The sequence below is a fragment of the Camelus bactrianus genome, chromosome 2 (assembly GCF_048773025.1).
Source record: "Camelus bactrianus isolate YW-2024 breed Bactrian camel chromosome 2, ASM4877302v1, whole genome shotgun sequence".
Lineage (NCBI taxonomy): Eukaryota > Metazoa > Chordata > Mammalia > Artiodactyla > Camelidae > Camelus > Camelus bactrianus.
In genome coordinates, this window is record NC_133540.1 from 49,765,879 (window position 1) to 49,781,899 (window position 16,021).

At 35.0% G+C, this 16,021-nt stretch overlaps 1 protein-coding gene across 9 annotated transcripts in view; it reads right to left on the reverse strand.

Moving 5' to 3' along the window:
• Nucleotides 1-16,021, reverse strand: part of BLTP1 (bridge-like lipid transfer protein family member 1) — a 175,649-nt gene that overhangs the window by 97,409 nt on the left and 62,219 nt on the right. For 8 of the 9 annotated variants that reach the window (XM_045514968.2, XM_045514970.2, XM_010952582.3 and 5 more), the window contains 6 exons: nt 13,187-13,366; nt 10,257-10,385; nt 8,071-8,190; nt 7,091-7,371; nt 3,800-4,050; nt 953-1,211 (listed from right to left, as the gene is read on the reverse strand). In XM_045514968.2, the coding sequence (XP_045370924.1) occupies nt 953-1,211; nt 3,800-4,050; nt 7,091-7,371; nt 8,071-8,190; nt 10,257-10,385; nt 13,187-13,366 (1,220 nt within the window). The remainder of the gene's footprint in view (nt 1-952; nt 1,212-3,799; nt 4,051-7,090; nt 7,372-8,070; nt 8,191-10,256; nt 10,386-13,186; nt 13,367-16,021) is intronic. The other variant, XM_045514969.2, reaches the window with a different exon arrangement.

The following is a 16,021-nucleotide window of genomic DNA, read 5'->3' on the forward strand; positions in this document are numbered from 1 at the left end:
TAAAAACTGAAAGAAACCCAGAGTATAATCTTCTATCCATAATGCATGGACACTAAAGCATTTATAAGTTTTTTCCCCCATATCTTTTAAAAGCTTGTCCAACAAAATATATCAGGGACCTCTGATTAAATGAGAGGAAATAAAAGAGAGAAATAAATCATAGATAATCCCAGTATTTCTGACTTCGGCAACTGATGTAGTAGTGCCATTTACTGAGGCAGAACAAGTTGAGCATAATAGGCACAAGGTCATTTGTTATATGTTGAGTTTGAGGTCTCCATGAAACATCCATGTAAAAACATTAAGAAAGGAGCTAGGCTTATATGCACCAAGGTTTTGGATGGGGCTTTTACATGTATAAGATGTTAGCTATAGATCATAATTGAAGCCAAACACTTACTAAAAGTGCCTAGGAAAACAGTACAGTGAGTGGAGAAAAGGGTACAGAATAGAGTTCTGAGGGATAGCAACATTTAACAAATGGCAGGCTGAAAGAGGAAGAGAAAGAAGAAAGGGAGGGAAAAAAATGCAGGACATGGAAATAGAGACTGAGAAGGAATAGACAAGGAGATGGGAAGAAAATTTGAAACGTGCTATCACGTCAAGAGGAAAGTCTGTTTTAAGAAGTGAGTAGCCAACTATCAAGGGGCCAAGAGGAGGACCAAAAAATATTCACCACACTGGAAGGATAATATCCACGTGTTAAAATGGTTCATTCTGAGTGGTGAGATGACAAGAAATATTCCTGTATTTTCCAAATATCTGGAATGAATATATATGTATTACTTTTGTAATCAGAAAAACAGTATCAAATGGACATTTAAAAATAGGTTTGGGGGAGAGAAAATTTTCTACAATGAATGAGCTGAGAGGGGAGAAGTTTTTCCCACCATAATTTTAAGCACTTACAATCCTATTATGATCAGATATCTAAATCTAACTGCATACTGACCTTACTTGGCCATCATCTCTTTTCGAACTATGCAAGAATTCCTTTTGAACCAAATGGTCATCGGCGACAGAGGAAGGACTTTCCTTTTCACCGGCCAACAGAGGCTGTGCAGCACTCGAACTGCTGTTCTCTTCTGAGGACGAGGATGAGCTATGGGATCGTAATGGTACCTGAAGACTAAGGTGCTGAGTTTTTCTCTCTACTTCTATTCCAACTGATTTGTTTTCCCATTCTTTCCTCTTCATGCCATTCACATTACCTAAACAAATGAACAAAAAAGTAGGTTACATAAATATAATAATTTCAAAAGCAATTTATGAAAAATACGAGAACTTAATCCAACTCCGTTTTTAAGTATATAATCATTTTTAAAAAGCACAAGTAACTAATTGCACATAGGAATGTGCTAAACACTACAGAAAGATACCAACATGAGTATGACTCCAGAGTCCATAGACAGTGAATTTTTTCTTCTTTTTTTAAACTATTTATATGAAAAATTTTCAAACTTAAAAAACTTTCAAGAGTGGTACAAAGCCACCAAAAATCTTTTACTTGAAACTACCTTTTTTAAACATTTTGCCCAATGTGCTCTACTTATATACAATAAACATAATAGTTTTTGAACCATCTAAGAGTAATTTGCAGACATCATGGCCTTTCACCCTAAATAGTTAAACAATTATGTCCTAAGAGTAATTCAAAACCACAGTATAATTATCAACTTGGTACATTTGGTGTTTATATCATACTGTTATCTAATCTACCATGTGCTTTCCAATTTTCTCATTGACCCAATAATATCCTTTAAAGCACTTTTGCCCTCTCCAGTACAGGATCCAATCTAGGATTGTATATTATTGCTTTCAGTTGTCATTGCCTTCTTTAATCTGACATTTCCTCAGCCTTTTATAAGAGCCCTGTGATGTGTTATGTAAATTGGGAGTGGGGAGGGATAAAGGGAGAGTTGACAGCTGCTTAGATCCAAAAACCAACCATTGCACTGCTTCCCCTCTCCTTGTGCTACCCAAGAAAGAGGAACCTGCTGATAGGAGAAAAAAATCTCCCAAAGCAGAATGCGGTTCTAAATGGAACTTAAGGGGTAAAAAGTCATCTCTTTCAAAAGAAAAATGGGCTTGATTCACTTTTAAGTGATAGAAAATTAGTGTTCACTGACCTTTCAAGGAAATTTTTGGTTCTACCAATATGCCCTCCTTGATTCTATCCTGATACTGTGTATCTATACTTGGCTCCTGGAAAACTGAACTATCAGAAAGTCAGATACTTATGTAGGAACTAATTCCAATCTTCTCTGCACAAGAAGCTTACAGCAATTTACCAATTACAAGTCACTCCTGAGAGAATCACTAGGAGATATAGACACTCCTCATTATACATTGTAAGAATTAGAATGAAATTTCCTTTGTTCACTGTTATTTGCTATTTTCCCCCTTTTATATCCAGTGTAAATTCTCTGTAGATTTTATTCCTTGAGTTTTTGATGGTTACATTTTGATCTGCAAGTTAGAAAATCAAGCAAAATCATAAGTGACAATTGTAGTACGGTGGGAAGAACTAAAGTGGCTTCAGTGACCCTGATTCCAGTTACTGCTCAGCCATGTACATGACTGTATGACTTCATGCAACTCAGTCTCAGTGATGAACCTCACCTACTTCACTATAAACAGGAAAAATAAAGAAATCATATGGTAGCTTGGGGGTGAAATAAGAAATGTGTATGAAAATTTTAAAAACAAACATTATTCAAATGTGGGAAAGTAATATTATAAGAAGACAGCTAAGTTAAATTTCACTTAGCATCTTCCTTGTCCTTTAAATGTCAAGAAGTTTTGGTGTTTACTGATTTTATAAGATAATTGCTCTTATTCTGGTAAAACTGCTGAAGTCAAACAACCTTAAAATAACGTGTACAAATTTATTAATATTCAGTGAAAAATCATTCAAATAAGAATTTGGCAGATGTGGTAGCCCAGCTCTTTCCTCTAAAAGCTCCTTACACATGGGAAATTGATAAACTCTGAGAGTTAAAACTACTTCTTTCCTATCTTTGCCTACTGACAATAGGCAGAGGTAAGTTAACATTTGTTAATGGATCAAGGGGAAAAAAAGGCTAAATATTGGTGAAATATGAAGACTTTTCTACATCTTACTTTCTGACATCAGGGGCAGCTTAAACAATAAATACTGCACTTAATTACAGGAATACACAACAAAGAAACCCAAAGGAAAATGCATTTCTGAAGTCTTCGGAGAAAAAAACACTAGATAAGTTTAAATCTAATATACCTAAAGCCACCATTCACTGCTCATACCAAACTCACGTATTGGCAAAGTTATCCTACAGGCTTTAAGGAAAGACCACATTTCTCTTCTTGACATGTACAATTTTAGTGATAAGAGAATATTTTGTAAAAGTAGTTGATACCATGAGGGCCGACGGTATAAATATTACTACTGACAAGTTTGTCCTAGAAAAATAAGCCAGTAAAACAACCAATACCTCAAAGCACAGTTATTCCCAAGTATATCTCTGGAATCTGGGTTCTAGGGAAATACTGATTTATAAGGAAATGTTTAGGTAAGCTGAGCTAGGAAAATCACCCACGTTAACAACAGGACATCTGAATAGTAGACCTATTTTTGCCCTGTACAACTCTGAAAAACTCATTAGTCTTATCTGGCTTTAGTTAAATCACTTGCAAAACAGAGATGTTATACTAATAAGAATGCTCAAAAAACTGAGTTGAACAAAGTAACACTGAACTTCTCTCAGAATGGCACAGGGATGAAGACAGTAAAAGATTAGCACAAGTGACAACACATTACCATCTACAATTTTGGGAACTTCTTTGGTAATAATCCATTCTCCAGGCTGCAGCAGAGACTGTCCATAATACATATCAGACTCCGCACTCGTGCTTGAAAATGCAGAGCTACTGGAAGGTGTCAGCTCTTCAAGCTTGAAGAAATCTAGGCCGGTTACTGTGCCGCCAAAGAACCTGCAGCCACCAAGACAACCACACTTGTTCCTACACCTCTTATTCTTCAGGGTATCATCTGGCCACAAAAACCACAACCTAAACAGAATGCAAAACGAAATAGACAAAAGAATAATGTAACAAAAACTCATTAAGAAATGAGAAACTTTTGATCGGATAATCAGTTGAATTTAATTGTTAATATTTTCAAAAGACAAGTTAAACATAAATACACAGATTTATTTTTACTGGTAAGTATCTTTTCAATTATTCTGCCTTTCTAAAACAAGCAAACAAAAAAAAGTCTCACCACAGTGAGATGAAAATAAGTAGGAACGATAATAAGAGATAAAACATACTAAAGAAAAAAAAAGCTAAAAAAAAAAAAAATTAAACATTTAAATCCAATTTAAAAACAGCAGTAAACATTCTCAAAAGAACAAAAAATTTAAATATTAATCTAAAAAATATACCAAACTATAAGTATACATTATGCTTAATAGATAATTTATTATATTTAACACTTCAGAGCCTATTTTATATGGTAAATTTAGTACACCAAAATATTATAAATATGGGGCAAGAAAGATATTTCTTAAATAAAATAAAAATAATGCACCATTCTATATTTTAGAGAAAAAAATTGTAGTAATCATGTAATAAGGACTCTGAATGAACTATTAAGAATTTAGACAATAAAAGTAAATGTCTATAAAAATGCTTCAGGTTCTGTAAGTGACCCACACACAAAACCATCAGCATTTATTTTAACTCCCTGCTTTTCTTAAAAAATATTATTTAATACAAATCTGGGAAATATATATTCCTTTTTTTACATTAAATAATAAAACTTCATATTAATAGTCCATTTTTCTAAGCATTTTCACATGCATCATCTCACTAGAAAGACAGAATAGGTATTATCAGTTTCATTTTACATTCATTCATTTATATTTCTTGAACATATCTATTAGGGACTTTGTATTGTGCCAGGCAAAACTGATATAGGCCTATCCATATCAAGTTTACAGACAGAGGCAAAGACAGGCCACCAACAAGAATATATGAACATAAATAACAGTAAGTGCTCTGAGGAAAAGAACAGGGCATTGTGACAAAGAAAACAGGGGCAATCTTTCAAAAAATATATGACATGTGAAAGATGAGATGGAATGACTATATCAAATTCAAAGTGAAGGAATAAATATATGACGTTAGAAGAGGAACGTCAGTCTAGATAACACAGAAGGAAAAATATGTGTAACATACGTAAAGCACCTGATGCAAAATCTGGAATACAGAAGCTGCACAACAAATGGAGGCTCCCGTCCCCTATCTTCATATAAACCAGTGCCCTAGCCCTCAAATTTCAGCTTGCATTAGAATTACCTGGAGGGCTCATTAAAATACAGAGAGCTGGGCTCCACCTCCAGAGTTACTGACCGAGGTCTGGGAAGGCCTGATTATCAACAAGATCCAAGGAGATGTTGGTGCTGGTGGTTTGGGAACTATGCTCTTCAGAAACACTGATCTAATGAAACTAATGGTCTATGAGTCTAGTAACTTTTCCAGTTATTTCATAAGTGAAAATACCTACTCCCCAAAACTTCTGGGAATCAAACATGCACTAAGGCAGCCAAAGCTGAAGATCAATGAACTACCGTGTAGGGAGAGGCAATTCACCGTGGGCCCTAAACACCCCTACCCATTCTTGCTAGATATGCCAAGAATGCAAGGCTCTGACCAGGCCATTTCTCAGGGTTGTGCAGATAGTGAGCAACCTTAAAGGATGAGGTAGTGTCTTATCCTGGAAAAGAGCAGGCTTGCTTCCACTTACTACAACAGTGGTAGAATCCCTAAGTTGAGTGTTTCTCTTTTGTAATGCATCCCAAAGTATGCAAACATCTATCATGGGTCTTCTGTCACCCCCATGGGACTCAGGGATAGGGGTACCAGGTTTACCAAATAAAAATAAGCTTGTCCTATGCAGTATTTGGGACATACCTAGACTAAAAACTTATTTGTTGTTGGTTTTTAAAAAATATTTATTTATTATTGTATTATGTAACTATTTTTATTTTGGCAAGGTGGGGGGGTAGGTAATTAGGTTTATTTATTTTTTCAGAGCAGGTACCAGGGATTGAACCCACCACCTCGTGTATGCTAACCATGCATTCTACCACTTGAGTTATACCCTCCCCCATACTTGTTGTTTATTTGAAGTTCAATTTTATCTGGGCATCCTGTATTTTATCTGGCAATACTACTTGGAGGGCACAGGGAACCACTGCAAACACATATGACTCTGGCCAGTGCTTTTGCAGTGAGTAATAGTCCTCTGTCTCTTACCAGGTTTCTAATGCCTTCTGCCAGCACTCATGAAACTGCAGGCTAATTTTTTGGCTTGTAGTAGGATGAAATCTCAAACCCTTCACAATTCTTAACAAACCAGAGCACTGAAACCAACCTAAACGAGGCAACTGGAACCACTTAAATCACACGGAGCCACCTCCTTAGCTTCACTAGCACTTTGCTCCACCACCTGATCTATCAGAACAGGCACTCTGTTCATACTAACAGCTTTCAGGGCAAACAAAGAAACCAAAGTTGTTTTAAACAATATTCTCCACAAATGAACTTCGGCAACTTTTTAAAAAGCAGATATAATCATTTTTTAAGGACCATTTCTTAAGCTTTAGGTACTTTTACTCTTCTCTGCAGTTGTGAAGGCCTACAAAAGAAGTACCATAGAAGAAGTGGTGATTAGCAATGGTGTTTTCTACGAATGACAAATTGGAAGAGGAGAGCTGTGGTGAGAGAGAAAGGGTGTAATGCTTTACAAAATGTTACTTGAGGACCAGTAATTTAAATTTGTTTCACTGTTAACATACACAGCATGGCTTAGGAACACATCAAAAAATAATGTTATATCCAGCAACCACACCATCATCAGAGATGACATATACAATGTAATTACTTAAATATCAGGCCCTTAAATAGTCATTGAGATGTACCCAGCACAATCATATTAGGTCTTTAAGATGTTCTTATTCCATTCCTAACAGTAGAATTTCCTCTGCAATTATCTAATAATTTTTATCTAGACTTGAGACTATTACCATTCTTAAATTTCACTTACCTCTTAGTTCTGGTATCATGAGTTTCTAAGAATTGTCTTTGTGCCTCATGCTTAGAATGATGATCAGCAGCTAACGCAATATCAACAGTAATGAGTCCTAAATTGGCTGACCCAGCTTCAAGCCAGTAGGCCCTCCGCAGCACTGCAGGCTGAAGTCCAACTCTGGAATTGTTCAATTGCTCAATGTACTGTCTCACTTGAAAATCCTGAATTGCAGCACTTATTCCTTCTCCAACTGACTGATTGTGGAGATTACAGTTTGCAACCCGAATTGCACCCATCTAAAGGTGAATGAAGACAATGAAAAAAAAGAACTGAAGTTTCTGTATTTTTAAGCAACTTACAATAGACTACAGAATTGGTAATTATTTCAAATTGCATGAAAAACAGAAGAAGAAAAGGGAAAGGAAAAAAAGAGAATGGGGAAATAGAAGAGGTAAATGTAACAGAATAAAGATAACAATCAATTAAAAAAAAAGGATAAAAAAAAAAAAAAGAACACAAAGCCAAAGAAAAATCAGGGAAGAAAGAAAAGCTAGAAGGCTAGTTAAGTAATGAAATCACAGAATCTTAACAAGACTCAATTTTAAACAGTAACCCTTAAAGCAGAAGTGGCAAACAAATGTTTTCAGGAGACAGATAGGAAATATAAATGCATAAAACCTAAAGGCATTCAAATCGAATTTTTAAAAATTTACCAATTTACATTCCTGCCATAAAAGCAACCTACTAGTGTATGTCCCTGCCATAAAACAAGGTTATAATAATTCAGTTAAAGTAAAAAAGTAGTAAAGTATGCCATAAAAAAATAAGACTGGAAGAGAACATGGATGAGTAAAAAATAAAGTTATCCCCTGGAATTTTGTTGTATTCTGTGAGATGGTAAACTATAAATAGGTGTTTTATTTCAAGAAATGGAGGTTTGGTTTGGTAAAAAGGAAAAAGAATTAACACTGGTCAAGAAATAGGCAAATATGTACCTTTATATTTGTAGCACAGCCATGCTCCACAATATAAATATCAGCTCCATCTACTGCTAAACGAGTCATAGTATATTTCAGATCATCTGAAGTTGGACAAGGCCCAGGAATACAACTCAGCTAAAATGAAAAGGCACTGAACATTTAATTCTTCATCATCTATTCATTATTTTGATACTAAAATCTGCTTATTTAAATAAACAAAATTCTGCATACATGTGTACTTTAAAATATCACTCAATTAAATTTCACTTTTTTATAATGATAAAGGATATACATCTATAATTATATATATATTTAATGATAAAATAATCAGCAATTCAATCAAGTCTTACTGATTAGAAAACTAATCATAAGTAACCATGCGCCATTTTCACTCAAAAGTGGTAAGTGGCAATTTTAAACTGACAGAATACAGATATAACTTGTTAATGAAACTCGAAAAGAACAGCCGAAGTAAACTGATAAACAATGTCACAGGTTTATAAGAACTGTATAGGAGTTTAAATTTGTAATTTTTTTTAAAGAGTATGCCATAGTCCATGCATACACACACACACAAACACATGACTATTTTTACCCACATCCACAAGTATATGAAATATAAATTTTATGATGATACCTAGGAAAATCCACACAAATTTTCTTTTTGTTTTACTCCTCAAAACATAGATTTGGTCATGATTAGGTTGGAAGAAAACGTACACATCACCAACTTCAATGAACTTCTTTGGGAAATGGCAGCCCTGAGTAAATTACCAGCCCAATAGTCTGTACCCTGCTCATTAGTGACAAAGGCAGGACTAGAAAGCAGGTGCCTTGCAAGACAGTCAGTGCTCTATACGAATATATTTCCTCCACACAAAATAGACCGAAAAAAAACCCAAAAACCTGATCTAAAATGATAGAAAGCATATCAGTGGTTACATGGAATAGTGGCTGACTGCATAGGGTCAAAAAGGAATTTTCTAAGGTGAAAGAAATGTTCTAGATCTTCAGTGGTGGTGAAAATTATACCAGTATATATAACACTTGTCAAAATTAAAACTGTGCAACTTAAAAAGGGTGAATTTATTGAAGGTAAATTATGCCTCAATAAAGTTGATTTTTAAAAAATTGCATTGCAACCTAAAACCTTTGAGTACTAAAAAAAAAAAAAAAGAGGAGGAGATGCCTGCAAGCATGTACAAATTATCTAGAAGAAATTAATGACTAAAGAACGAATTCCCTGGAGACTAGAGATGTGTTTATAACAAGAAAAAAATAATTTTATTACCAACTACAGTTGTTTCCCTTGTTGTCTGTAAATAAGCACAGGTTATAATTTTTTGGGACATAAAATTAAAAGCAGAATTAATTACTTTCAATTCACAGGAATATACTAGCAAACAATTATAGTTCCTATAACAAAAGAAAAAAGAAAGACACATTGGAAAGAAATTAGAAAGAAAACTTAATTGTTGGCAATGGCTATTTCTATGTAGCAGAATAAGTTATTTTTCTTTTTTGAAGCAGCCATGTTTTCCAGGTTTTCTGAAATAAGCACGCTTAAAAAAAATGTCCCCCATCCCAAAATTCATAAAGAACAGTATTTACTACATAATAACACTCTACATCTCACTACCACTGTGTATCATTTTAGGAATTATAATTTACTGTTCACAACCCTCTTGAAGGTACTGTAATAAGCCTTAGTCATGGTAGTGTAATACTGTGGAAAGAGTGTAAGATTTGGAGTCAGGAAGCTCAGGGAATGCCTAGCATATCTTATCACATTATGGAGAACAGGTATGTTCCAGAAAGGTCTGCAAACAATCTGATGTAAGGAATTTAACCTTCCTCTTCCTTCAATTTCTAAATCTACATAAACACACAGCCATATCCCAAAGAGTGTTAATAATGCAATAACACATGAGTGTCAACAGTAAAACTGTAAGAGATATGATATAATTTTACAATATCTCCATCTGTGAATATATATCTTAATAATTACTTCATATTTTAGATATTTACAACTAAAATAACAAGAGGCGCTGAATTTACAAAGTAATTTTATTAATTGAAAAACCTTAACTTTGATGTTTACTCGATGATTATATGCATTTGATTTAAAGCTGATATCTCTTACCTTTCATTTTGAAAAACGATTAATGTTTATAATACTTCTAACATATTTGTTAACATACCTTGGATTCACAGAACCGACGATCAATTCCATGCTGACATACTATTACTGATTTTGGTCTTTCCAGTTCATACTCCCGGCATACCACATGAAAGACAAATGTCTGCCCCCACTCCAAGAGACAAGCCAGCTACAAATAAGCCACGACAGGTTGACAACACTGTTAGCATTCTAAACAAGTGTTCAGAGTTCAAAAGCTTATCAAGATATTAATACAGCTTGAAAGAACCCAAACAGTGCCTTATATCTGCTACATACTCTACTCGTTAGCCAATATCATGATTTTTCTAACTTGACATCATTTATAAGCTTGAGTTACTTTTCATTTGTGAATGACAAAAAGCTTTGCCAAAATGAAAACTCATTTCAACTGAAAAATTCAACTTCAGCAATTTCTAGAGCAAGTATTTTTCTTTAAGGTTACATTTTTCTTCTTACATGACTGACTAACTGGAATCCTCTGCAAAGAAAAGCACCTAATAATAAATCAAGCTTTGATGTGAAATTTGTATCTATTAAACTATACTGTTGGAAAATCAGGTATTTTGAAGATTAAAGCATTTTTATGCAATATAAGCTTAAGTAAGTATACATCAATTTTTCATCAAATCTTGAGTCTTCTTAAAAAAACCTTGATTTTATAATTGATTAGAGTTGTTAACAAAACACATTGATCTTGTAGTAACCTATAATGAAAAAGAATATGAAAACAAATAAGTGTGTGCATAAGTATGACTGAAACATTATGCTGTACACCAGAAATTGACACAACATTGTAAACTGGCTATACTTAAATACATACATACATACATACACACACTGAGACATGGGTATACATGACATTATTCCCCTCCAAAAAAGTACATAACTTCAACTTTCAAAAAACATGAATTTCACCTTTAAAACATATAAAAAATGGAATAAACACCAAAAGTACTTATGGATTTATGAACCTTGCAGGAAATAGTGATGCCAAGATTCTAGTGCAGCAGAAGGAGAATGTTTCATCTTCCAAAAAGGGCAACGTGTTTGAGATTCTAGCAATCCTTAGATTAAAGGAATTGTGTCAAGTCTAGGAAGATCAGCATGGCTTCACTGCATGCTTGTTTGGGAACAAATGATTTTGTTACAAGCTTCAGTTTGTGTATATAAGAGACAAAAAATGGCAGGTAAGAAGAAGATAGTTATGAGGGTAGTGAGCATTGAATATTTGTTTTCATCCATTATTATTAATTTCTTTTCATTCATTTTTATATTAAATACCCCTTTTCAATTCCATTCATTTTTCTATTATTTCTAGAATCTTAATTTTAAATGCCCTCCCAACAATTTCTTTCAAAGTGTCTAGAGTCTTTATTCACCTGCTTGTTGCCACTACCCTCCTCTAAATTTTGTTTCACACCCATTCTGTAACCTTTTATTAAAAATTGAGTATATACATTTCTACCACGTTCCAGTCTTCTTAAATGCCAAGATAAGTAGGAACATTACAAATACAGGCATACTTCAGATATTGTGAATTTGGTTCCAGACCACTGCAATAAATTTGCAGTATTGCAAATATCACAATAAAGCAAGACACAGGAATTTTTTGGTTTCCCAGTGTATGTAAAAGTTATGTTTACACTATACTGTAGTCTATCAAGTGTGCAACAGCATTATGTCTAAAAAAACAATGCACACACCTTAATTAAAAGATACTTCATTACTAAAAAATGCTAAGCATCACCTGACCCTTCAGTGAGTCATAATCTTTCTGCAACAGTAACATCAAGATCACTAATCACAGATCACCGTAACAAATATAATCATGATGAAAAAGTTTGAAATACTGCCAGAACTACCAAAATAAGACAGACACACAAATTGAGCAAATGTTGTCAGAAAAAATGGCACCAACAGATGTGCTTGATGCAGGGCTTTAATTTGCAAGAAAAAAATCACAAACGCTGTGAAGTACAATAAAATGAGGTATGTCCGTATGTGGCTCAACAGGTGAAATATTACAGTGATATGGCTGCTCAACTAAATTTCAATGGTCAATTTCTAAATATTGTCAGCCCTCCATATCCACAGGTTTTACACCTGCACTTGGCTAAATCCATGGTTGGTTGAACCTGTGGATGTGGAACCTGCAGACAAGGACGGCTAACTGTAATCCTTAAATCCTCGGCATCTTCTAAAGACTGAGTAGGACAGTGAGGGGAAAGAGGAATGTATCCAAAAGGATCACAACTAGCACTCTAGACCAGATTTACTTACCAGTAAATTCTTTTTTTTCTAAACCAGTATCCACGTTACTAAGTGCAGGTACAAATGATGATGCTTTGGGACATGACAAATAAGAATCATGCCACCTTAATATCATAAATGCTACTTTCAAATACTACTTAAGAAATATACAAGAGAAGGGGGAGGGTATATAGCTCAGTGGTAGAGCACATGCTTAGCATGCACGAGGTCCTGGGTTCAATCCCCAGTGACTCCTCTAAAAATAAACAGTAAAACCTAATTATCGTCCTCCTGCAAAAAAAAAAAAAAAAAAAAGAAAGAAAGAAATATACAGGATGGTAAAATTCTTAGAGAATTATTCTGTGCACTGAGAAAACAAGATTGTTCCAACAGCGGAGAGCCAAGTAAGATAATTTTAATAATATATAACTTGATTTCCAGAAATTTCTCATCATGAGTTTTTCCCAGAGAAAGTCTTGAATTCTTGAAAGTATTACCCAGAACTATAAAACATTACACCCATTGATTTTATGTAGCCCAAAAGTGAAACTTGTCTGTGCCTTACCTATTGCTAAGAAAATTCCATATGGTCAGCAGAAATGCAATGAAAATTCAAACAGGCATACAACTTATTCTTGGGGAGATGAATGAGTAAAGGAAAAAGAAAATAAGTCAGGAGCTAGCCTTCAGAGAACATACCTGTGGTGCTGTGACCTTAGCTGTAAGGCTTCCAGCCTGCACATCAATTAACCATGCATATTCTAAGGAATCACTTCCCAAAGGAAGACCTTCTGCTGAGAACATAGCATGTGCTCTCAGCTGGAGACCCGACAAATTGATGTGACCTTCCCTGAGCACTTCATCCACAGGAGGTCGCTGCTGAAAGCAATAATAAGACTGTAAGAATTATAAGAAAAGTCAGCATTATAATTTTTAGTTGTTTTTCGCATAGACAAAGAGTAGAAACGTGCTATTTGGGAAGTAAGACTTTGGGATCCACAAGCTCCTAACACAACCTTGTACTCATAAAAATAGTCTGAGTTAAGCTTCTTTAGTGACAATATCCATAAGAGCCCAACTGTAAAGCAAGACAGCAAAGTCCTAAAAGAATGCAGATCTCTGATTGATAACTGCCTCAATGAATAAAAAAAAACAAGAATTCTGTCTGACAGGGAAAAAAAGAGGCCTATCTTTTGTGGTAAGGCAGGAATCATGAGATTAAAATATTAAAAAGAAGAAAATAATATGGAAGAACAAAGACCATTAAAACCATAAAACAGAAAACAAATGAAGAAAGCCATCTTCCATATAGATTTTCATAATTATGTAAACAGAAAAAGGATCTTACAGAGAATAATTACATATTCACAACTAAAAAGCAGCAACATTTCAAAGAGAAAATTTCTAAAACCTACTCAGAAAGCTAAAAGATATGTCCTAAAATAGGGTATTCCATGGAACACTAGTTCCACAGATTGTTTTTAGGAACACAGAATCAAGTAAGTTTGGCAATGCTCTACCCATCCGTCACCAATTTCTACAGAATCTGCCTCCCAGTCTCTCACAAATGCACTGAGTTTCTTCCAGCTTCAGTGCTATCATCCTGGTACAAATAATATGATCTCTTACCAGGACCTTTTCAAAGCCTCCTAGCATTCACTTTCACATCTCTCTGCCCCATATTCTACAAAACCACCACAGAGATCTTTCAAAAAGGCAAATTTTATCATGATCATACCTCAAGACCATTCATGCTACCAAAGCACCTTATACCTCTCCTTGTAGAACTTTTTACACTTGACACTATTTTCCTTAATTTTTCTGTGAGAGTCTTTTTAGTGCGTATGTGCAGGCCACCTTACAGGCCTGGTTTCAACACAAATTTTGGGAAATGCATTTGTAAAAAAAAGTGTTTTTAAGGATAGTAAATCTAATTCATAAGGGATTCTTCAAAGGTCATGTTAAATTTCTGATGATAATAATAGCTTTAGAAACTCTTCTGATACATTTATTTTATTTTCATCTAAGTCATGTGACAGTATATAAAATCACCTAATCTCTCCAGGCATCAGTTCCCTTATATTTTATCTGAGGGAGCTGGGGAGGATCATCAATAAAGATCACTTCTGGCACTGAGATTCAGTAATTCTCAGTGTAAAGCCCTGGATAGGTTGCTTCCATAGCTTCGCAATTGTAAATAATACTGCACTGCACGTGGGTGTGCATGTATCTCTTTGAATTAGTGTTTTCATTTCCTTCGGATAACTACCCAGAAGTGGAATTGCTAAATTACACGGCAGTTCTATTTTTAATTTTTTGAGGAACCACCCTACTGTTTTCCATAGTGGCTGCACCGGTTTACATGCCCACCAACAGTGCACAAGGGTTCCCTTTTGCCCACATCCTCACCAGCATTTGTTATTTGTGTTCTTTTTGATGATACCCATTCTGACAGATGTGAGGTGATTGTGGTTTTGCCAAGCTATGGAAACAACCTAAGTGTCCATCAGTGGATGAATGGATAAAGAAACTATGGTGTATATATAGTATGTATGTATGTATATAAAGAGCGAGAGAGGGAGATAGAGAGGGAAAAAGGCAGACAGTGGGGTGCAGAGGGGGAGGTTTAGGGCATAATGACTTTATCTGTCACTGCCACTCAGCTTATCTATTTTTATTATTTTTAGCCACACAGATTATCACAATGACTATCCAAATGCATTTTCCATGAATGCAGAGGGCCCACACATGTATCTGAGCTGCCCACACATGTATCTGAGCTAGGAAAAGACAAGGAAGGATCCTCTCCTACAGTCGTCTGAGAGAGCATGGCCCTGCCAAATACACTGGTTTCAGGCTTCTAGGCTCCAGAACTATGAAAGAATACGTTTCTGCTGTTTTAAGCCACCCAGTGTGGGGTACTCTGCTACGGCAGCCCTGAGAAACTAACACACATCATCAGATGATCAGGTAAAAAGTTTGCAATTTCCTCATAAGTCAGACACAATAATCCACCCATTGCATTAGATCCTTAACCTTGAAGCTCTGCACTAAGACTGAGATGAGAAGCTCTGCTACTTGGAATAAGCAGCTACAGTTGAGTGACCCAGAGCTGAGTCTCTGAGAGTAGTCACAGAGTGAAGGTTCCCACCATAAAAGAGTCTTAGTGCAGAGACAAATGAAGAAGGTATTTCTTAGGAATGCTAGCTCTATAAAATGTAAGCAAGGTGAGTAGCTAAGCAAATTCCACGAGAATATGTATAGACTACACTTGTCTTCAGGGTGAACTATGTGAAGTGTTAATCATCCAGGAAACAAAATATCACCAGTACTTCTACTACTGCCTTGCTATCACCACTCCATCAATTCCTCTTCTAATCACCAAATAAATCATACTTTACACTTTGGTCTCTGTACAAGTTTGCCAATAATTCTATAATTAGGGTTACTGTGAACCCTCAGAATAAGCTTACTAAAATGTATTTTTTTATATCTAGTAAAGTCTTCTGAAAATGCAGTGATTAAAATAGAAGT